The 23,636-nt window shown below is 42.5% G+C and overlaps 2 protein-coding genes across 2 annotated transcripts; one reads left to right on the top strand and one right to left on the bottom strand.

Annotated features, from left to right (window-relative positions):
* Window positions 1-9,532: 9,532 nt before the first annotated feature.
* Window positions 9,533-19,374, bottom strand: LOC131281774 (uncharacterized). The gene is made up of 5 exons (XM_058311123.1): window positions 19,327-19,374; window positions 11,625-12,139; window positions 11,364-11,554; window positions 10,817-11,291; window positions 9,533-10,133 (listed from the first exon to the last, which is right to left on the bottom strand). The coding sequence occupies exons 1-5, from the start codon at window positions 19,372-19,374 to the stop codon at window positions 9,533-9,535; spliced, it is 1,830 nt and encodes a 609-aa protein (XP_058167106.1).
* A 743-nt stretch (window positions 19,375-20,117) lies between these two features.
* LOC131283056 (dnaJ homolog shv) lies at window positions 20,118-22,013 on the top strand. Its single transcript, XM_058312616.1, has 3 exons — window positions 20,118-20,458; window positions 20,561-21,426; window positions 21,498-22,013. The coding sequence occupies exons 1-3, from the start codon at window positions 20,313-20,315 to the stop codon at window positions 21,560-21,562; spliced, it is 1,077 nt and encodes a 358-aa protein (XP_058168599.1). The 5' UTR covers window positions 20,118-20,312; the 3' UTR covers window positions 21,563-22,013.
* Window positions 22,014-23,636: the final 1,623 nt, after the last annotated feature.

Raw genomic sequence — 23,636 nt, 5'->3', positions numbered from 1 at the left:
TTCTGTTAACGTATTTAACAAATGTTTTCTTCGTGATTACAGATGACGTAAGCATCACGCAGTTAACGCCCCCGAGCTATCTTAGCATGCTCTTCCTGCCAGATTATTAATGGTACGTATAACATCATTATTCTACATTAAACAAAGCTTTGTTTTACGCTGATGAATTTGACCTTTTTTATCGCCCCAGGCTGAAACTATTTTGTAGAATGATAAATTTTACTGACTAGAATATTAAGTAATAAACTATCAGGATGAGTGTCGACAGTATTGAAACGAATTTTCTTTTCTTTACAGATGGAAAGAATAACACGTCGGCAAAATGTACAAAAGAAGTTATTAGAAAAACGTACGTATAACATTATTTTACAATAAGACTTTTTTAAGAAATGATGAATTTGACCTTTTTTATCGCCCCAGGCTGAAACTAATTTGTTGAACGATAAATTTTACTGACTTAAATTTTATGCCATCAACTATGACGATATGATTGTCAACAGTATTAAAACGAATTTTCTTTTCTTTACAGGTGTAAAGAATAACACGTCGGCAAAATGTACAAAAGGAGTTATTAAGAAAACGTACGTATAACCATTATTTGTTTAAGCTTTTTGAAGTGTAAATTCCTCAATGATGAGTTAGTTTGTATCGCCCCAGTCCGAATAAATTCTGTAGAATGATATTATTTCCTGATTTAGTTTTGATCAGCACTCTGGTTTTTTTTTATGTTTGTTACATTGGATTTTATATAATTTTTCTTGGTCTTTTTACAGGTGTCCTAAAGACTCGAAGCATTAGTCGTTGAGGTGAGGTGGCTAAAGTGTAAGTACTTTACGAACTTAATATATTTGGCTAGGTGTATAGAAAAGCTTAATGTTTCAATTGAGATGCCTTAGTATGATGATATCATTACAGTTATCCCTATCTTAGTAAAATATTGGTGCTGACGTCCTTTTTTTCTGATTATTAGAATAATTTCTTCCGTATTAACACAACAACGTGTCATGTACCACCGATTGTAAATAAACATGATTTTATTTCTCCTTGCAGATACCAGAGACGAGAAGCAAAACCTTTCTTAAAGGTTATTCTGCACTCAATTTTACCGTTCTATTGGAAAAGTAAGTATCTTTAATGATGAAAATGATTGATTAAAACCGAAATGATGATCACATTTTACAGTTATCCCTATCTAAGAAAAATAGTGGTGCTGACGTCCTTTGTTCTGAAACAAAAGGAAAATTATAAGTTCGCTCCAAATTCTACACAACTCTTAGTAATGGCATGGTTTCTTTCTCATTTCAGATCATATGTTGGATGATACTTATCGGCGATTGATTCTCGATTATACAAATGTAAGTAATTGTTCTATAAAACAAGGAGATATATTGATCAAAGTGATGAGTTCTATGCAAATGACAAAACAAATATGTTGAAAAAAATTTAATATTTTCGATTGGTCTTACTGACAACGAAATACGTTTCGTATCTATTTGTTTAAAAAGTGAATCCTTCTAACAATAAACATCAAATCTACACTTTACAGTAATAGCGAGGACTATTCGGCTAACATGCGGAACGGAAAAGCATTTGTGTCCTTTCTAATGTGGATTATACCAAATTATTGGTTGATTTCACTTCGCCAATGGACTCATCCTGATAATCCTGATCCTCCTTGTCTGCAAATCTTGGATTCCTGATTATAGAAATGTAAGTAATTCTTACGTAAAATAAGGTTGAAATATTGATAAAATGATGAGTCTATGCAAATAACATAACTATTATGTTGAGAAAAAAATTTAACGATTGGTCTTACTGACAACGAAATACGTTTCACATCTATTTCAACCATTAAGCCTTCCTACAATAATTTTCCAATCTACTTCACAGCAACAGCGAAGACTTCGGTTAACGTATGCAAGGGAAAAGCAGTTGACGTACTGAAATCAGAGCAATCGGGTAAGCCATTTTTTTTTGTTCATTCTATTACTAGAGAAAAAAGTGTCCATTCTAATGTGGATTGCGCCAAATTTTTGGCTAATATCGCTTCGCTAATGGACCAGAGTAAAATACTTTATTATTCTGGTGATTGAGTTATATCAGCGTACTCTCTAACCGCGGAAACTGGAGTAACATTTGACTGATTCGTACACTTTCTACCATTCGATCAATTCCACAGTCATAGCAAAGTAATACAATTTTCCGTTCATTTTCCTTCCAGCTTCCACCATCTCTGCAGTTTTTTTTAAATGAATAGCATCTTGTGATTATTTCTCGACGCGATGTGGTAAGTACTGTACTGTAGTTGTACTTGTTGCTAGACTTGTTTTCGTCCTTCGCTTTACTCTTCTGTTATTAGAATCATTTCTATTGCTTTTCTATGTTGGCAGGAGCGATAAATCGGACGTAAATTGAACAAGGTTGTTCCCTGTGAGCAGCACTTGCCGTCGCAGTCTGTTAAACGCTTGTGCATTTGTCCACCTGCTTTGTATAGTAGTACATGTGGGTGGTGGCTCCTTCGAACGATGTACACTTGTTTTTAAATGTTACAAATTTGCCTTTCGTTTTAGTACGATTTATTTATTCATACGAAATGTTAATTTATTTTTTAATTTCTTTCGTTTCATTTGGAAAAACTTCAGCTTCAACAAATCACGTTCAAAGGAAGAAAAGTGTACGATTTCAACTGAATTGGCTGACTATATTACTTCACAAAGGTACGATTGACTTCGTTCAAACAACTTCTTCTTTTACCTCAACACTTCAAACATACCTTATTTTTATTTGATATAACGCAATTCACATAGTTGAAGATCTAAAATTGATGAAAACTTTCCACTATTTAAATACGCTAGGAAGCGTCTGAATTCAATACATGTTGAATTTGATTTGACTTGCCCTCACTGATCGATCAATTCTCAAGAAATAACTTTTGTCCTATTGGACAATTATAGAAATACTCTAAACAATTGTTTTTGTTTCTTTCACCAGGTTGCCGTTTGGAAAATTTTCGACCACTGCTGCCAGGACTTCTTAAAAGGTATAGCACGTTTTCTACAACGTTTGATTTCTTTTCTATTCATTATTTTGTAAAACTGATGAAAACTTTCCACTATTTAAATACGCTAGGAAGCGTCTGAATCCAATACATGTTGAATTTGATTTGACTTGCCCTCACTGAATCGATCACTTTTCAAGAAATAACTCTATTACGATACTGGACAATTATAGATAAATTCTAAATAATTGTTTTTGTTTCTTTCACCAGGTTGTCGTTTGGAGACATTCGGACCACCGCCATGTTTTCTGAAAAGGTATAGCACATTTTCTACAATATCTACTTTACTTTCTATTGCATGTTTAGTTTAAATGATCAATACTTTCCTAAGTTTATTACGCTAGGCAGCGTCTGAATCTCAATCTCGTACATTTTGTTTTTGACATGACTTACTCTGTCTGAATAAACTGTTTCTCAAAATATTAATTGTACATCCAAATATGTACTACTAACAAATATGTCTATTTTTCATTTCTTCTGTCATCCAGTTGCTATGAACATTTATTATCCCCCCACCCGCTCATTTGTATGCGGTTCTACACTTCATGTTTCAAGCACTCTCGTTTAGAAGAATTACATGTAAATGAGCCAAATCGTCCCTGAAACCAGTCAGTCTTGTAACCCGAAGAAACTTTATGGATACATGATCTCCGGACGGGACGAAAACAAATGGTGCGAGCTAGGTTTCGGCTGCCTAACCTCCTGGTGGGTTAGGGGCCTTTTTTCTTGCCCATACAAAATAACATATTATTTCAAACACGTATCGTGATTTTCTTATCGATTCCTTCCTTTCGTTTGTGTCTTTACTTACCATTTATTTTTGCTTTTTTTTAGATTCGATTCTGCGTATGGTGCGAGATCGTATGTCAGCAGTACTATGGTTCGCGAAATGCACGGTAAGTGTGGTTTATACATTCTCTATTTTATTTTATTTTTTCAATAAGTCCTGACTAGAGCCATTCGATGATATAATTTTAGTTGAACGGTCTCATGACGGACAATATTAAGTATTCACTTTGGTTGACGCTAGGTGATGGATTAAAAGATAATTATATCTTGAACCGTTACAATCCAAAGAACATTTTAAATTTTCATTCGTCGAAGTTCAGCCTTAAACTGTCAAAGTTGTAGGTAATTTGAATAGCCTGCATTCTGATTGTTGTGTTCATCGTCATGCGATATCAAGATGATTTCGTAGAAAGCGGTTTCGCATAGTTAAAAAATACGAGAATTGTGATTCATCGATATCATAAACCTTGACTGTCTGAATTTCATTAGTTGTAATCCGAATATAATTAAGTGGTGTTACCCGGTTGTAATAAAATATTATTTTCCATCGATTACAGGAAAAACTGGAGACTCTAGCATATAACGGCACCTGACCTGTATGGGATATGTTTGAACGGACTGTTAAATACGGAGTTTGCACCTGTTGAATCATTGCCGACAATGCTGGTTTTTTCGTCGTGTCACGAGATGTACACACCATCTCGCACGACAAAAGCTCCGGTAAGTTGTTCGTTTGTCAAAAAACGTTTCAAACTTCAAATATTTCAATGATGAATTTTAACAATATATACCTTACCTACATTGTCTGAATATCATAGTGATAGACTACAAAAAGCTGACTCCACCATTATTACATAAACATTTCTCCAACATGAGTTTCGATCTAATAAATATGCCTTTTTTCGTTTTTTTTTTACAGATTGGCGGCAGCACGTTTAAAGGTGGAAGTCATATTTCATGCACAGGACCATTTTGTGTTCTAGGTATGTTTTATCGAACAACTTTAGAATGCTGTGCTTAAATTTATTCGAATGATGATTTAAAGGAGGTTTCGCAAAATATAATAATATGAGAATTATCATTCACTGATATAAACCCCTTGGCTGTCTGAAATGATCATATGGGACCTCACAATGACAAAGGCGTAAGCTAATAGCAAGTTTGTAATGAAAGATTTTTTTTATTTGCAGGAAAAGCGATCTTTCCCGGCTGTTACGACCATATTCCATAGTGTAAAAGAGAAATTTAATCAAAATTCCGATGAGTTAAACGTAACAAGTGTGTGTTGCAGCGAATAGAAAAGGTAAGTAGAGTGACCATAAAAGCAAAATTGTAGTAATTTTATATAGTGCAATAAACAGCAATAGATGAATCCCGTTGAAGCACAAGATCAGAATCCAGTGTGTTATATTGTTCATCCGAAGTAAATCTGTTTCGTTCTGGATGGAAGGATGTGATATTAGTTTAATACATATGTGTAATAGGCATCAAAAAGAAAATTTAGTTTTCCGTAAACATCGGCATTATATTTATCCATCATTCGTTGCGCTTCTTCTCGATCAATTTCCTCTATCGTACATCATACACAATTTGGTGTGTTACGGTTTTGCTGCATATTTTTCTATGGCGCGGGGATTCAAATGTCACACAACTTGGTTTTGCGAAAATGAATAAAATAAAATTGCGAACAATGACTTTTCCTTTCCCGTCCCGATTGTTGTTACTCTGGCACGATTTCTATATTTTCTTAAGGTTAGTGCCAATACCAAATTTTCTGCGTTTACTTTGTGTTTAATCATTTAAGCTTTTCTTCGAAGTATTCGCTCACCGTAAACAGAATTAACGTACAAAAGAAAAGTCCAAAAATAGACTGTAAAATCTGAAAAAGTCGACCCTCCTCCAATTCAATTATGGGGAAATTTTCCTTCGAAATGAAACCAATCATCGATTAACACTACTTATGTGTTGTTGCTCCCTTGTTATTAAACCTAGCATGTTATTTTAGATAACTTCTGAAACGGATTCCCGTTTGGTGTGACGGACACATTCGTTTTGAAAGTTGTGTCTATCCTCCTCTCCACAATTGTAAGCACTCGGTAACGATGTGGATAACTTCCAATTTCGTTCTACACATCTGAAGCTCGGCGCCCTATAGATACTGGATGATAACTTGCCGCAAAAGAATCTTCCAGTGACTATTCAACCGTTTTGTACTTTGAAGTATATAAAAAGTTGATAGAAAAAGATCGCAGATAAAAAAGTTTCAGCTATCGTTTAGCAGCCAATATTATATTCCTCGTGAACAACGAGCAGGAGAGAGAGAGAGAGAGAAAGAAGAGAAGTTAACGAAAGCGAAAAAGGACGAGCTTTTGGTCGAGTAAAACAGCAGCGGCAGCAGCAGCAGCAGTAGGGATGGATTATTGTGTTCCTCGTTGCGGATGATGGTATATCGAAAATGGTTGGAGAAAAATGCTTCCTCCAATCATACAAAATCTACTAAATAATCGATCTATGTCCGATTATGAAACTATGACCGACTACTTCCTACATGGATGAAGTTACCATACGATTGTTAGATCACTATAAAGATGATAGTCACAAGTTACAAGTGGTTGTTGTGCATGGTTGTGGGTGATTCTGTTTCGCTGTTTTTTGGTTCTGTGTTTGCTATTCCAACCGGTAAAGCGTAAAAAATATGTTGAACAGAATATTTCCTCTACTGCCGACTATAGGTTCTACAACCTTTAACGATGATCAAATTACAAAATAAAACGTTTTGAAAAGATCCAAATACCGTTCGTTTACACATCTTATGCTTGCACACATTACTTCGGATGGAAAGAGCACTTCTCTGCTTTCAACAAATCCCTCTTAACTCTAGCTCGTTGGAAAAATAATTTCCTACCATTTTTATCTTTCAGTCTTATTTTCCCACTTTCACTTGTCCCATCTACCCCATATGGAATGTGGAAAAAGGATCGATGGGGTGGGAGTTCACATTTTTGTCTCAGTAAGATGTCAAGGGTTGTTGTATAAGATGTGTAAAACCATGGTGTCCTATCCGTCTTTTCAAATAAACCATCGAATTTGTTTGCATCAAGGTTAGGAACGAAAAGCGTGAAATAATCTTTAGTGATGCATACTGGATTAGTTTGTTCAGTAATATGGTATCTTGTATCATACCGTCTGGTGTATGTCGCATAACAATGATGATTTCCTTTTTCTTCTCTCTCTCTTGTTGCATCCATCCGTTACGGTTTCATTAACGTGTTTCTCAAACCAGGTGCCATCTAATGTTTGTCCATGTTCATTCAAATACAAGTTCGGTTCTTGCCGTTCATACAGTTTTTCTCCTTCTCTCTTCTCTTGCTCTCTAGTAGATACAAATGTTTATTGAATTGTTCTAATTTTTGTTTTATCTCTCATTTATCAGCTACATTTAGTGTGCCCATTTTAGTGGGTTTGCTTGTCACTTCGTTTAAATTAGATAATATACTTTTCTCAAATTCAAATTACTCTAAATTTCATAGCCGTGTCGTTCTATTGTAGCAGCTGAAGAAAAAGAGAGAGAAAGAGAAAAAAGAAAGACGATAAAAAAGAACAAGAAAAAGGGGGGGGGGGGGGGTGGTGAAAAAAATAAGAGAAAACAATAGAAACAAATTGACGCGAAATGAAAAACGTTAAACACTTTTCATTTGCACAAAAACCGATAAAATAAAACAAAATTTGAGCGCTCAAAGCTAGTTTGCACGCTTCGCAGTTCGTTCGTCAGGATATTTCTGTGGCGGACGACTGTTTGTGGAGGTGTGAAGATGAAGATGAAGAACGGTCGAAGATAGAGGGCTAGCGGGAGAGCAAAACCTAGCGGCCTAGTTGGGCGGCTAAAGGGAACTAGAAAGGGAGAGGATCGATAGATCAGAGATAGAGATGTATATAATGTCACATAGCAAGAAGAAGAAAATGGGGGAAGATAGTAAAAGATCATGTATTAAAAAATGGGAAGAAACACTTCACGGGTAGTAGACACATCGTAGATAGAGCGCATCGAGAACACAACAACAGTCAGCATACAGCAATCTAAAAGGCAATATACCTGCACATCGAGATAAACCATTGATTTATGCAAAGTTGGACTAACTATGGGAAGGAGAGGCACTAGTTTTGGGAAGTAGAGGCACAACTAAACACACACAACACGCACACGCACACAAACCTTCTACAGAAAATCTCGGTACTCGACTGATTATGCAATAAGGAGCTCTAAAGGCAAGATGATAGGGTGTTACAGTTAGGAAGCTCTCTTAGTAATGATATCCATAAGCAGCTGCGTGTCGTTAAAGCCATGCGTTTATAATAATGCTTGGGTAGGGCTCCTTCCGCTACAGGGAAAGGATAAAAACGTTTCGTTACTCTAAACATTCTACCGCAATGAGCGATCGATAATATTCGATTTCTACTAAACTTTTCCCTAGTAATGTAATGATATGGTATGGCGGAGATGATTTTACAAGAAAATTGAGTCACGTTTTCATATTGAAACAGGCCATTTTATTACATACGCCGTTATATTTATACGTTAATATTGACTAGAGAATGTGAGGATGTTTTTTTTTGTTGCTTTTTCATTTTGATTATTTTTCTTAAATAGATCCAGAACTATGCGAGTAATAAAAAAAAACAAGAGTTTGTACTGTGATATATTCCTCAAACGCGCGGACGCGGCTATGTGAAAATGGTTAAGAAAATTTCTCTAAAGTGCCACGGCAGCGGATACCGCCTATCTATAAACGATCTTATGATAGTAAAATACTGGTTTCAACTGTGCTGTGCCTACACCACTCGCTCTCCTCCCCCCTATAGCCTAACGGAGTCCCACGAGAGCCGATGGAACGGAAGCAAATTGACTATGGTATGTATTTTAGAGGATTAGTGTTTTCTAACGAATAATAAATGGTGGTGGATTTCTTAAATGCCTAATGTGTCTCACTCACTGTATGTACAACAGTAACAATTCGGTTGACCCCTAGAGTTGCTCTGCATTTTGACTACTCCTGCTGCCACTTACGATATGAAACACGGTTTTTTTAAACGTTGTTTACTCTTATTTAATAAATTGGTCTTCAGTAACCCTTTCCGGTGTGTGTTTTCATGTGTCGGCTTTTTTGGCTTTGCAAATGTTGACCCAAAGTAAACGCAAACGAAAGAGAAGAATATTTCAACGTTTCATTCAAGGCTAAGGAATAATAGTTGAAGTGTGGGCAAAAAAAGGATTTCTTATGATTTTGATTTTTTTTTTTTTCAAATAAGTTATATAAAATAGACCTAACTAAGGAATTGAAAACCAACCCTAATACCGGTGGGGAAACGGTATATTGGGTATTTTGTTAGAAAGTGAGAAAATAGAAAAAATAGAGGAGGGGAGAGGAAGGGGTTGAGAGTGTCCTGAACAGGAAAGCAACAACTTTGTTTGTAGAACATTAAACATTGGCATACATAGGAAGTAGAAAATTAAAAAAAAGGAACCACTCGCACGCAACAACACGAAACGAACAAACTGAAGGGCAAAATCTTACATCGACATCGATCAGAAAGAGCACAGAATGGGATAAACCAAGAGGAGAGTGGTATTGTGTACGGGAGCAAAACAAACAACGAGACAACTAAAAAAAAACACAACAACACCAGCTAGTAGTAATCGTACACATCCTTGCGCAACAGCTGCATATAGATGTCTCTACCGTACCTTTCCAGCAGCCGTCGCTTCAGTTCCGGTGGATAGGTCACGTAGATGTAGTGTTCGCTCTGTCCGAGCTCACCGAACTCTCCGCTGGCTGCTCCCCCGCCCGGGATGGCCCCCGTTCCCGCCCCACTGGACGGTCCCGCACCGGATAAGTCGCCCGCCACGGCGATCATCTGGCCCGTTGCCGAACCGGCCGCGTACCCGTACCCGCCGCTAGCTCCACCACCATCCTCGCCCGACGTCGTGGCATACAGCATACCGGAACCACCGCCGGACGCTCCCGGGGACGCATGGATCTGGGGCGTGTGCTGGATGTCATGGCCGCTACCGGTGCCGAGATTGTTCAGGCTTGCGGCCGAATGGCCACCGTCCTGCAACCGGTAGATACCGGTCGATCCACCCGGCTGCAGGTAGTGTCGTCCAAGGTGGGAACCAGCTACTCCACCAACACCGCCACCACCAGCACCATGATGATGATGGCCGTGCGAAGGAGTCGCGTGTCCCAGTACTGGGTGGCTGGCCACCGATGGGCTGAAATCTTCGCTGCTACGCTCGCATTCAACGAGGGAAGGGACGTTGGGTTTGTTTTTTTTATTTCCGATGCGCAGTAAGATAAGGGAAACCGGGGGAAGATTGTACATACAGAAATTACAGGATGATAAGACAAGAAGAAGAAGCACAGATAGAAAGGGGAAAGGAAAACCAAGTAAAGCAAACATAAAAACAATGCAAAAGAGAACAGGACAATAACAGATGCAGATGGCAGTAGGCGTTGACAGAAAGTAGTAAAGAGTAGGAAAGAGCTCAAGAACAAGAATGGCGCCGGAACCCCAAAAGAACTTCGTTCAGCACGATGTTTTCGGCCCGTTTCCGGGGGGTGGGAAACCGGATCATCCGGTATCCGAGTCGTTCGGAGATCCCGATGGCAACACGTACACACCGAAAGCAGTATTCGTGCGTGCATGCGTGAGCAAACGCATCAAGGACAGGGGAGGAACGAAAAATGATCGAGCAGGAAATATGAGCGAAAGATAGATGATCAACCAGATCAGATGGGTTTGTTTGAGATGAGGTGAACGGTAGGCGGCCGCAGGAAGAGGCAAGAAAACGGAGGCGTGAATCATTCACAAACTGAATTAATGATAATTTGTGCATGGCACTACGGTGGTGTACGATGGCTAACGACTACGACCGGAAGCACTAACTCCGCCCGCTCGGGAAATACTCACTCGAACAGTATCCAGATGATGTAGTAGCAAAGGCAGACGCCCATCGAGAGCACCATCACGAGCACGAACACGAGCCCCCAGGGGAAAGGGCGCTGCTCGAGCGGCCCATCCTCCCAGTAGCGCTCGCAGGTCAGGTACCAGCAAACGGCCCGGTTCAGCTCCTCCTCCATGCTGCGGAAGTCGTCGTGGGACAGCTGAACCAACAGCCCAACGATGCAGTCCCGTACCAGAATCTCGCAGCGTGTCTTCAGCTGGCCAATTTCGTCCGCATTACAGTTCGCCTTCATGCGCTGCATCTCCGATAGGCGCTGCTGCTTGCGGTCCACCGGCGGTAGCGAGGAGTCGACCAGATGCTGCTCGCACTGTGACGTCGCATTGCTATCATTTTCGGACTCCTCCTCTTCCTCGTCGTCCTCATCGTCCTCTTCTTCGTCGTCTTCGTCCTCGTCGTCATCCTCCACTAGGTGATCGTTGGCTAAAATATTCGATAGAGATGACATTAGAGCACCGATCGCTGCAACTGACCAAACAAGTGTGGTACACTTACCTTCCTTATCGTCCTCACTCGTTTTGGAGCTCTTCCGGCTTCTCTTCGATTTGCCCTGGTCACTTTTGGCGCAGTTACCGGCACCGCTCGCACTGGCCACCGACGTCACCGCAGGCTGCTGTGGCTGAGGTTGTCGGCTACGAAATACGTCATCCTTGATCGTCTGCAGCACCTTCGGAAGCAGCGACTTCCTACTAATGGAACGAACGGTCCGTTAGGGTCTCCTCTTCCCGGTCACAACCTGTCCACCCCCTCACGTACCTTTCCGGCACCTTGGCTAAATCCCGCGGGCCAGAGGTCGTCAGCGCTGTCCGGTAGGCGGTCGCCTCGCTCCACACCTCGATGTCGGTCGAGACCGTGTTCGGGTCGCTGCCGAACGCGAGCGTCGCATCCTTCGCGATCAGCACGTCGCACCGCATCATGTCGCAGTAGTCGGCCAGACAGACCGCGTCCTCGGCCGTGTTGATGTTACCCTTGTGCCGGTTCTCAAAGTGTGCCTCGAGGTGGCGCTCCTCGAAGAAGCTCTTGCCGCAGAACCCGCACGTCCACTGGCTCGGCCGGTGCTGCTTTTTGGCGCTCTGCTGCGGGCCGAAGATGTCGCGCAGCGGATGGAACGGGCACTCGAGCGGCAGCTTCACCTGGTACTTCTCCAGGATCGGCAGCCAGCGCGCGTGCACGATCTTGCGCACGACGCGGGAGCTCTCGCGGGAGCATGATATTTTGAACACACTCGGGCCCGGCCACGGTATGATCGATAGGAAGCAAATAACTATCACCTGCGAACGAAGCGCGAGATAAGGCGGGGAATGTGGAGCATTACATCATCGAACTGTGTTTGCCTGCCGCAGATGATAATGGGTTCAAACCATGCTGGCCTTAATGTAACACGATCGGGTAAAAATTGTAGAAAAATACTCTTGCTTACAATGCGTTCGGATCGTGGGTGAAAATGTTGCACATTGCGTTACGAATTGTATGTAAGTCACTCCCATTTTCCTGCAACTTCATCAATGATATGTTTTGGAGAAATTTAACATTTTTCCCATATATTTTACAGCTTTGACAGAAGCCATCCCCAACCGCTAGTAAAAGGATCATTCGATGCAAACATCCTTGTAATGTTCCTGAAATGCCAAGAGGAAGATCTCGAACAAGGCCATGAAGCTTTTGCGGTTCCCCTTCAATGTGTACAATCAACAACAATTTCCAGGCGATTTTGGGAAATTAGGCGTTGACCTTCAACAAGACAACAAGTTGAGAACAAGAAATGTTTTTAAATTATGACCAGCATTGAATTAATTATTCTTATGTGTGCAATGTTTCCTGCGCACCATTTCCACGGAACCACCACCAGTACGGAATAATTTTGTACTTTTACCCACAGAGTGGATGAACAAAGATCATAAAAATAGTCAATCTCATGGGTACAACGTTTCCCAGAAACACTCCCACTTGCCAAAAATATATTTTACCTGACCTGATATAGTTAAAAAAATTGCGGCTTAATTTACCAAACCATAATCTAGAATAACCTCTGTTTAAAGATTCAGATGTCAGGAAAATATTTGCGCGTAGTCCTCATCGAACACGATGGAGTTGTGGCGCTAGGCTAAAATATTAACGCACAAATAAAATCAAACAAATAATTATAAACCAAATTCAATTTTATTTATCAATAGCAATTAGCTTAATCCTACTACAAATCACGAGAGGTTTAACGAACAAGTGCCTAAGAGCTGCACTCGACTGCCTTCTTTCGATTGAGTTTGCATGGATCCAATCCACCAGCTCGGGTGCACCGGTCCATGCCACACCAGTCGCAGCTGCTTTGCAGTATCGGAAGTGGTTTGCGTGGAACCGACAGAGCCACCGCATAAACCGTGGTCAGCATCATGCCGCCCCAGAAGCACATCTGATACAGCAACCGCCACAGCATCACGATGGTTCCCGGGAGTTTAACTTTAGCTCGTTGCATCGTTGCACTTGCAAGTGGTCTTTCGCTAGCAGTGGGTCAATCGGACACTAGAGCACGCAATCCCGATGCCGACTGACGCATTTCGCAAGAGTTTTTGTGCACTTCCATCAAACTGATAAGCAGCGCCTGTGGGGCTGGAGCGGTTAACGGGCCACAAAGGTTAACCTTTCTACCGCGGATGCACCAGCACCAACGAACGCATCGAACACACGCACCTTGGTGAGAATTAAAACAAAGTATGACCTAATGAACAGGCAGCACATTAATGGACGGCACTAGATACTCGGGGTGTTGTTCGCGGTAAACAGGAAGCACCGAACGAAGCGAGGCTGGACAACTTCAAGTCGATCAGAACCGTTGCACTCGTCACGATGAACTGCGACAGAATCGCAACGAACGAAAACCGTAATCCACTTGTGTCCAACGACACACTGGCCGTCCACCACATCACCACCGATGGGGTATGGAGGGACAGCACGATATTAAAGCTTGCTGTTCGCTTGCCTGATGTCGTGTCGAAGCTTATTTCGTCAGAACGGAAGTGAAACACTTGCACAGGGAAACGCGCGGGCAACACAAGAGGTCGTGGGGTGGTGGCATATTAGGTAGGGTTTTTTTTTTGTGTGTGGGAAGCGGAAAGCCCTTTGCACGACGGGAATGAAAAAGGAAATCAAGGAAAAATCAACAACCAGGAAAAAGAATGTCAGCACACGTCATTAATCTAGTCGGGCCTGCCGAGGGTACGCGCGGGGGACACAGAGTGCGTCGGAACTTTCACTGTCGCTCGCTGACGTTAATATTCACCGGGACGGGACAGCGCCGTCAAGTGAAAGCCACCAGTGAACGATCCCTCAGTCCGGTTCCGGGCGTCGTGTCGCGTTTAAATGATGGGTTTATTTGAAATGAATGGCTCAAGAGGTCAATCAAAGGCCCGCCGGGCCGGGGATAGTTGCACGCACGTGAACCAGCACCATAATTTAACCGAAACGATCGTTTTTATGATGGATGTGATTTTTCCATTTCCCCGATGGAGACGCCCAGTCGATCCTAGAAAACCCACCTTGTGCTTAAAAAAATTTAACGTTCATCGGGTCAATTTGCTTTAATTATTTTAAATGTCCAAAGCAATTGAAACATCGGAAGTGAAAATAAGGGAATGCTAATCCTGCCGCAAGCGAAAGAAGGTATGAACAAATAACACCCTACGCTATCAGATGCCTACCCGGGCTGTTTCCGGCAATACGTGAGCCACTTTAACGATGGTGTTAGTTTGCAAACGATATCAACCCAAGCGAACCGGCCAACCCCAGCTACGGCAGGGGTTTTTCTTTTCCGGCTTGCGAAGGTATGTACGAAATGGACAAAAGTAAAGGAACAAAAAGTGGTAAAAATATGAACACGTCGCCAACGAGAGTAACCTCCCTTCTAGTAAACACAAAAAAAACTCATGACACAAGATAAGAGCCTTACTGTCGGACGCGTTCTCTTGCGGCCTGTAGCCTCATTTCCGCCTGCTCAAGGCCCCTTCCGTTTCGCTGAACCAATCCGCACGGCCGGATGCCGAACGAAAAAAAAAACGCACCTTCATTTATTTTCTCGACAGACGTCGGCCAACTTCAGAACGGAGTGGTGGCCCGCCCCTCCCGTCGTTGGGTTCCGTACGCTCTAATGCCGCTTTCACGGACGATGTAAGCTACCGGATTGGACGGAGTTTCTGCGCACGGGCGCGAGTTAATGCGAGCGTATTCAAATAATAGCGGATCTGGCTGCCAGTACGACGTTTCGCCAGCAAACAAATGGGAGCCCATCCGGTGTCCGTGGTGTGAGTGCCATTAAACACCAGTGGTAAAATCAGCTCCATCTATAAATGTATGCAAAGGTACGTACACCCTAAGCATGATTTTTCCATTGTCCATTCAACTTTCCAAGAAGCTACACGTAAACATGGCATATTATTGTGGGAAGGGGGTGGCAAGTTTTAGTTGGTTTTCCTTATCTTGTCGTTGTTCATAACAAATCTGCTATTTTTTTCATTTATATTTTGTCCGTCAAAACAGTGACGAGGGTACAGACCGCAATGAAACTCCTCACTCTGGGACATCTAATTGGAAGGCTAAAAAGCGATAGAGCAAATAAAATATCAACGTGTTTAACTAGCTGCCACATGGCCCTCCGACTTCGATAGCTCTGGTTCAGAAGTAAGTGAGAATTCGTATTTTTGCAAGTAACCAACCATCTTTGCATCCACGATGATTGCTTCTAACAGTAAGGATGGTTTTATACACAGCAATGAATTACACTGTTATTTTATTATTCTGCCATTTTTTTCAAATTTCCGAATTTATCTTTTCGTGTGTTTTGTTTAAATAATATCATTCGTACAAAAATATTAAGTTAAATTTAGCTTCCGCATTGATTTTTTCTCCACAGAAAACACAAGTCACGAACAGTAACAATAAAAAAACATGTGTCAAAAATATAAAATAATTTGAAATTGAACCTCGTTAACGCTGAAGTTGATTTGGTACATTTTCAGTTACAGTGTTTGCACTGACAACAAATCTTTAAAAAAGAATGATTATGCACGTCAAATTACGGTTCCATCTTTCTAACTTAGGCTGTGAATTCTAATGATGAGAGATCTTTTTAAAATACTCTACTTGCTTTTTAGAATTGGCCTCATGTCAGGCAAAATAGTTGAAATAGATAAAGATTTGAATTTTATCCAATCCGTTATCAACTATGATGATAATCTACTAAAAGATAGCAGAAACATCCGAGTCAACAACAAACCTGGACCTTGTTGCATTCAGCTGCAGTTCGAAAAAAAAGGAATCGATGAGGTCAAGCAGCACTAACTAGGTCGACTGGATGGCCGCCCACTTGGTTGGCATAAAATGGTAAGCTGCTTGCGGATTCTGGCTCTTATCCATTCATAGGTTTTATTTTTTCCTTTTTTTTTGTTTTTGTTTTGTAGCATTCTCCATCGGGTCGTCAAATGGTCGTTGGGGCACGAGCCGTCTTCCGACGGTTCTGGAATTGCATGTATAATTTATGCAAACATTTAAATTGCTCAGTAAATGCGGTAAAAAAGGTTTTTTTTCCTTCTGGCACATTAAAAAGGCCTTCGGGGTCACACTTCCTCATACTGATCGGAAGGAACGAGTACAAGGAACTGCAATGGCCGTTTTTTTGCCCCTCCCAGCGATCAAGATGTTTGAAGTCCGTGGTATGATTTTCATGTGGCTAGTCAAGAGCGTTGAAGAATGGAAGCAAAGAAAAGAAAAACTCACATTTTCCAGGTCCAATTTTTTTAAACCATTTTTACTCGATAAGGCCAGAAGGCGATGGAATAGAAAAATTTTTTAAAAAAATCAGTTACGCGGCCATCAAAATGCACCAGGCGTCTCCAGGGGGTCACGACGTTAATAGCCCTCATCCATCACATGCGGTTGTTTTGAATAATTTGAAGCAATTTTGAATGAATCAATCAAGGAGAAAATCTGTTCTCTCGGTTGATAAAATCAATTACTATTATACTTTCTCGTTTATTTTGATCAGGTCTTTTAAGATGTCCAGTCGTGTATCCAAAATTCAATTTTTTAAACCTATAATAAATTTTGTTACGGATCGATTCCTTTTTAAATATTTAATTGACTTCAGGAAAACTTGAAACATCAACATAAAAAAAAAAGTCTGCACTGAGCTTTGTCATAGTGTATTTATTGAACAGATGTTGTTAAATATGCTATATTTGATATACCAGCTGACCTGGAAAGCACGGGTAAAAAATAACTTTTTTTTGCTTTCTCTACGCATATGTGCATCAAATTCGCAGGACTTGGAAATACCAACGAGCACCGAAAGTTCTGACCGTTTCGGTCCCGATAAAAGCCTTGTGCCTTCCATCCACGGCGTCTGGCGAGAACCGCGAGCTTCAAAATCAACATATATAATGGCAAGAAAATATCAAAATGTAGTAAAGGGCACATTAGGTGGTTACCCAAACGGACAACGAGCCGGTGGCAGCGGTAGTGTGTGGCCCGGTTCCCACTCTGGCAGGCGCTCTCTAAGGACGGATGACAAGAAATCGATTTTCGGTTTCGAAGCGCTTATGTACATCGGTCGATTGCGTTTTCGTTGTTGTTATTGCGGTGTGCAGGATTATTTCTTTCTAACTATGGTTTCTTGGTTTCCCAATTTTTAGCCCGGTGCTGCGTTAATTCCCATTCGTCCTCAAAAAGAATCTCGAAATGAATTCGATGCGCATATACATATTTTGACAGAATTCCGCCCCATAATCGGGCGGTTGAAACTAAAAATACATCCACCTCTCCCGGATGGACACCGTTGCTCACGGCTCGGTTACGCGAGTACGCGGTTCGCTGGGTACTATATACAAAATTTACGACTCTTCCGTAATCGATCCGATCCGTTCCCGGCACGGAAGGCACGTGCGTGGTTTGGTTGGGCCGGCTTTTTCTCCATCCTGCTGTGGGGCCGGAATTCTGGCAGCTTATTAACCTCAATCGGCTTATAAATTTCTCAGACCCGGCGGAGCCTCCCACCACGGACGACCCGATTTGCCTACAATGTTTGTCGGAGCTTTGTTGCAATTTCGCGAAGATGTGCTGCTCTAAAACATTGGACCTTTGGACGAAGAATTCCTCTAGACAGCTTTTGGCCACCATCCTACTCAAGCTATAATTTTAGTGATGATAAATTTCCGTTCAAAACTCCGCAACAAAGAGATGCGCTTATGAGCTTGAAAGAAAGCGACAGAATATTTGGCCACCGTCCATAATAAGGAGGCCACTCGAGTGCAACTTTTTATCGGCTTTCTGCTCGATATCCTCTCAGCTTGTTTTATAGGTTTGATTATGCCAAAAGTATTTTAAGACACCCGGCCTCTAGCTTCCCCGGTAGTAACGATTTCTTTTCCCCCTTTTCGTTCCGAACTGTCCTTCTCGCATTGGGGCAACGGTTGGATCAACAATCAGAAAAGTTTTTGGCAGTGCTAGTCTTACCTAACTTACTTCATTTCAATTCATTCAACAGTTTATTACGCGTCCGAAGACCGAGGACTACCTGTTAAATTTGGCAGCTAGTAGTGGAAGCCAAAGGAAAAAAACGGATTCCCGCAGATAAATGAGGTGAACGTACAGAAGTTTTCCGCACTCCGGCGGGACGTGTTTTTGATGCCGGATAAAAAGGAGCTGCGGTGAAAAGGGGGTGCCATCACCACCCTCGTTTTTAGAAAGCGCTATATCTGTCACATCGCTGGGCGGGGAGGTATAAAGTTAATAGGATTTATATCTATCCTTTTTTGTCCTAGTTGTGTAATCTGGTACGGATCCATTATGCGAGAAGGACATTTCATCACGGAAGGGTACAGAATAAGGAGCATGGAAATTGTATCGTTTTTCATACGCATTTTTTCTTACCTCGATGTTAATTGATTTAGTCCACATTCATAATCCTGTTTCATATATGATGGCGACGAAAATGTGCGATGACCGCTCGCTCGTCGAAAGAGGTAATTCTAGAGTGCGACCAACCAAACGAGTGGTATGGTTGGTAGAACGTCTTCCGAGCTGGTGATGAGTGTTTAATCCATTGGGCGGAAGTAGACGATTCAGGTAAATCCTCACATTTATTCCTTCTTTCTAGGAATGGTCACTTTTCACTTGATATTGGCACCTTGCACACTCTGCACTGTTCTAGTAAGAATTTTTCACCTCACTCTTAGCAACAGTAACTACACTTTTCACACCGTCAAAGGCAATGCGGTCACAGGGAAAGGATTGCTTACTATATGGGGAAGGGGATTCCGAAGGCAGTTCTACTGCTCCTCCGGCAGGAAATGCTGCAGTAAGGGATTTTCCTGTACAGTAAACTTGCAGCAACAGAGCGCACCAGCAGCAGCAACTCGATTTCGACGTTTAGGTGCAAATGAACCAGAATGAATGTATGGTACAGCAAACTTACCAATAACGCCACTGACAGGGCACCGTCCTTGCGCAGAAAGGACATCATTCCCAGGAAACCGATAGCGGCACTTTTGACGTTCCGGTGGATGTCGATAGAGTTGATTTACGACTCACGGATACCACGCAGGTTCCTAAGATAATTCTGTAAAATACAATGTTTCCATTTTTATATTTAATATCGTTTTTGCGACCGTTCCACGGTTTGGATTCGTATTTGCCATGGTCGTGTTCATGTAAACGCCATTGATTGCATAACTTTACATTACACTTTAACCAAGCGGAAAAAAATATTTTATTTTTATATCCTGCTTTTAACAAATCATCCGCATGTCCCTACATGTGGCCTGCAACAAAATTTAAAATAACCCAACGAATTATGCTCCAACTGCTGATTTGCCATGCTGCTTCCGATGAACAGGAAGTCCTTAATTTCAATGTTAGTCCGTTCCTCCCGCACTGGGTCCATCGTTCCGTTCAAAAGAATCGATTCGTTTGCCCGGTACCGGTTGAACCGGTTATGGCTCTCCCTCCCCCAATGAATTAATTTTCATAAAAACCAGAATCGATGGAAAAATGTTGCCTAAGTCGAAGTTTTTCGTTACAAAAACACCTTTCATTCAAGGGGTCATTTGTACAAATTGGTCCAACGGTTTAAAAGATACAAAACTATAAGCTATTTGCAGCCAATATTTCATGTCTAGCTTTCTCTTTCTTTCCACCATTTGTTTGTCGCCTTGGATGTCTGACGTGTGTCTCGGATCTGTCAAACTCAGGTCGACCAATCAGCGAGCAGCTCGTGGAGTTTGCAAGCTTGACGTTAGCTTGCGAAGAAACCGCACAGATTACCGTAATTGTTGACTCGGCTAGTTTTAATCGCATTCTCGATGCATATTTGAGTCGAAATCTATTCGTTGTTTGCCTAGCGTGCGTGGAGATTATTGAGTAGTCAATTAGGAAAACTAGCTACGTGTAAGATTAGTGAAAATGAAACCATTTAATTTTTGCTTCACGCTGCTGATCGGCGCAGCGGTATTGCTGTTAGTGGACGAGACATCGGCGGGTCGAGATTTTTACAAAATTCTAGGTCTACGCAAATCGGCCAGCAAAAACGAGGTCAAAAAAGCATACAGGTAAGGTTTAGTCGCTAACTTTGTGTTACCGTGTTTTGATTGTGGCGAGAAAAATCGATAGGCGCTTGAGTGAACCGTTTGCTGACGTATACTTTTTCACAGAAAACTAGCAAAGGAGCTTCACCCGGACAAAAATAAAGACGATCCCGATGCAGCGGAAAAGTTCCAAGATTTGGGTGCCGCCTACGAGGTGCTGTCGGACGACGACAAACGCAAGTTGTACGATCGGTGCGGCGAAGAGTGCGTGAAGAAGGAAGGCATGATGGACAACTCGGACCCGTTCGCTCAGTTTTTCGGTGACTTTGGATTCGGCTTCGGCGGTCAAGAGCAGCGGGAAACGCCCCGCGGTGCGAACATTGTGATGGACTTGCACGTTACCCTGGAGGAGCTGTACAGTGGGAACTTTGTAGAAATTACACGAAATAAACCGGTCATGAAGCCCGCTTCGGGAACGCGCAAATGCAACTGCCGGCAGGAAATGGTGACGCGAAACCTGGGCCCGGGACGGTTCCAAATGATGCAGCAAACGGTCTGCGATGAGTGCCCGAACGTGAAGCTAGTAAACGAGGAGCGAACGATCGAGATCGAGATCGAACCAGGCATGGAAGATGGGCAGGAGACGCGATTCTCCGGTGAGGGCGAACCGCACATGGACGGTGATCCGGGTGATCTGATTCTGAAGATCAAAACCGTTCCTCATCCGCGCTTCGAGCGACGAGGTGATGATCTGTACACGAACATCACGATCAGCTTGCAGGATGCGCTGGTAGGCTTCGAGTTGGACATCGTACATCTGGATGGACACAAGGTGACGGTGACCCGTGAAAAGGTCACCTGGCCCGGTGCGCGGGTACGAAAGAACGGCGAAGGAATGCCAAACTACGAAAACAACAACCTCCACGGTACGCTGTACATTACGTTCGACGTCGAGTTCCCCAAAACGCAGTTGAGTGACACGGAGAAAGAAGGTAGGATGGATGAACCAACCATATCATATGGATGAAGACATTTAACAAACGTGTTTTCTTTCTACTTACAGACATCAAAAATCTACTAAACCAGCCCTCGAACAACCGCGTGTACAATGGACTGCGATACTCTTAACTGACCCGTCGGGCATAAAACGGGAATTTTGCATCTACACGGCCTCCCTACGGTCGTAACGGGGCTCAACCAATAGCTTGATAATGTAAACGCGATTATCTAGTAACCTAGGCTGACAACAAATTTAGCGTATGAACCAAGGGACGAAAGATCCTTAAAGTCTTCTGCCCTGATGGTAATGTGGAACGTTAATCGATCTAAGTTAGACCATTATTCCCTTCCTCTTTTCCGCATAGTTACGTCCAGAGAATCCAACCGCAGGACCGTTTTCGTGTCCCGCAGAATTGTATTTATTATTTTCTGTTGTGCCTTCCTTTCCCAAATTCCACCCTCCCTCTTGATGGCTTGATACGATCAATTTTCCTTTTGTAAGACGATTTTGTAAATATGCGTTAGGTGAAAAAAAAAACACGAGATCAATAAAAAATATCCTTAAACGAGTTCGAATGAATTTATCGTACTGTTATTACATTAGTCAGAAGCAAATACTATGAAATTTAAAGAACTTCTAAAATATTTTGTAAACAATTGCGTTGTATCGACGCAAGAAGTATTTAGTTGAATGAAAAACATGTTTTCGCTTTACTTCCGGACCCGGTCCCAAAGGTAATGGAAAAACGTGAGAAATCAATTACGCTATGCCTATGCACAGAGTGTGGAAAGACATGCTGAGCATAAACGGGTGAAACGAATTAACCGGAAATAGCATGAAAATTGCAAATGTTTCTTGCTTACTCACTCACAGTGAAGCACTGGATGGAACATAAAATAACAAAATTCTGCTACAACGAGCCGGTTCTCCAAGGTCTCAAGGATAAACCATACGCTGAGCACATAAGGATCCGCCACGCACCGTGTATGGGTGAGCTTCCGCTCACACGTATCTGTTTGTTTTGAAAACAAAACGTGCCCTTTCTTCACCTCGCCAACGGCTCCGTACAGCCTCCACTAGCACGATGAGTCCAACGACACGAAAACTCCGTCACAGTCGAGCATCCAAACGGACATACGCGGGTGCGGGGAGGGGACGAAAGTCCTCCAAGTTCTCAATCTCCTCCGGCATCAATTTGGATAGCGAACTGGCTGTTGTCATGGTGATGAAAGCGTGCTCTCTTCTCCGAATCCGGATGCATAGGATGCTTTGAGCTGTGAGCTGGCAGAAGAAAAAAAACTTCAGAAACACGAGAGCACGATTTAACGGAATTTGTCAGCACGAACATCGGCGCAGACTCCGGCGTAGTTCCGCTTCGATGGGTCGAGAATGATGCAGGACCGAAAGAGAAGACACCGACCGTGCGAGCTTCATCCGTCAACGTCAGGGTGGCAGATGCTGGTGGTGGCCAGTTCGCCAGCATGCACCCTTCACTCTCGCTTTTAATGCCAACGACGCGCGACCGGGGACGAATCATGGCGACGATGGAGGCGCACGGTGTGAACACGCGGCACACTCACGCGCGCTGGTGATATCCAGATCTGTGACTGTGATAAAAATCTCTCGATCTGCTCTCAGCGCTACTGGTTTGGTGCCTCTGGAAGGCTCCAAGCTCAGTAGTAACCGAAGGAACGTCTCTGCCAGTGGCCGCAAATTTGACGGTGTGCCGATGTCAGTAGATCCCGGATACCCCAACTCCGGTGCAATAAACTAGTGCTCGAGGAAAGTGTCGCGGGAGGACTTTCTTTTTAGAAGTTCCTATTTTCCACCGTATAAACCATCAAGCATACGGACAACTGCTAGCGAATAGCATATTGTGCTGTTTAATATTGTTCATTTTGTCCTTAAGTTGGACGCATTCCGTAAACTTTAAACCCCCTCCACAGGAACCAATGGCTGTATAATGTGAAGCTAATGGAGCACATCGCTCATAAACACCAATGGTGTGTCGCTGTCCGGGTATTAGCACACGGCCAAGTGCGTCGCCTCCGAGGGTGAACACAGCACCGCACTCCCGGAAGCAATTGGTGGAAAATATGGGGAAAAAGTAACCATCAGGAGAGCCAACGAGCGACGAATGTGAACGTGCGAGGACTAAATCGGTGCGACACGGATGAAGTGAACTGAATTCGTTACCGTAGG

The sequence above is a fragment of the Anopheles ziemanni genome, chromosome 2 (assembly GCF_943734765.1).
Source record: "Anopheles ziemanni chromosome 2, idAnoZiCoDA_A2_x.2, whole genome shotgun sequence".
NCBI lineage: Eukaryota > Metazoa > Arthropoda > Insecta > Diptera > Culicidae > Anopheles > Anopheles ziemanni.
The sequence above is the reverse complement of the archived record's forward strand: the minus strand, read 5'-3'. Positions and strand labels throughout refer to the sequence as shown.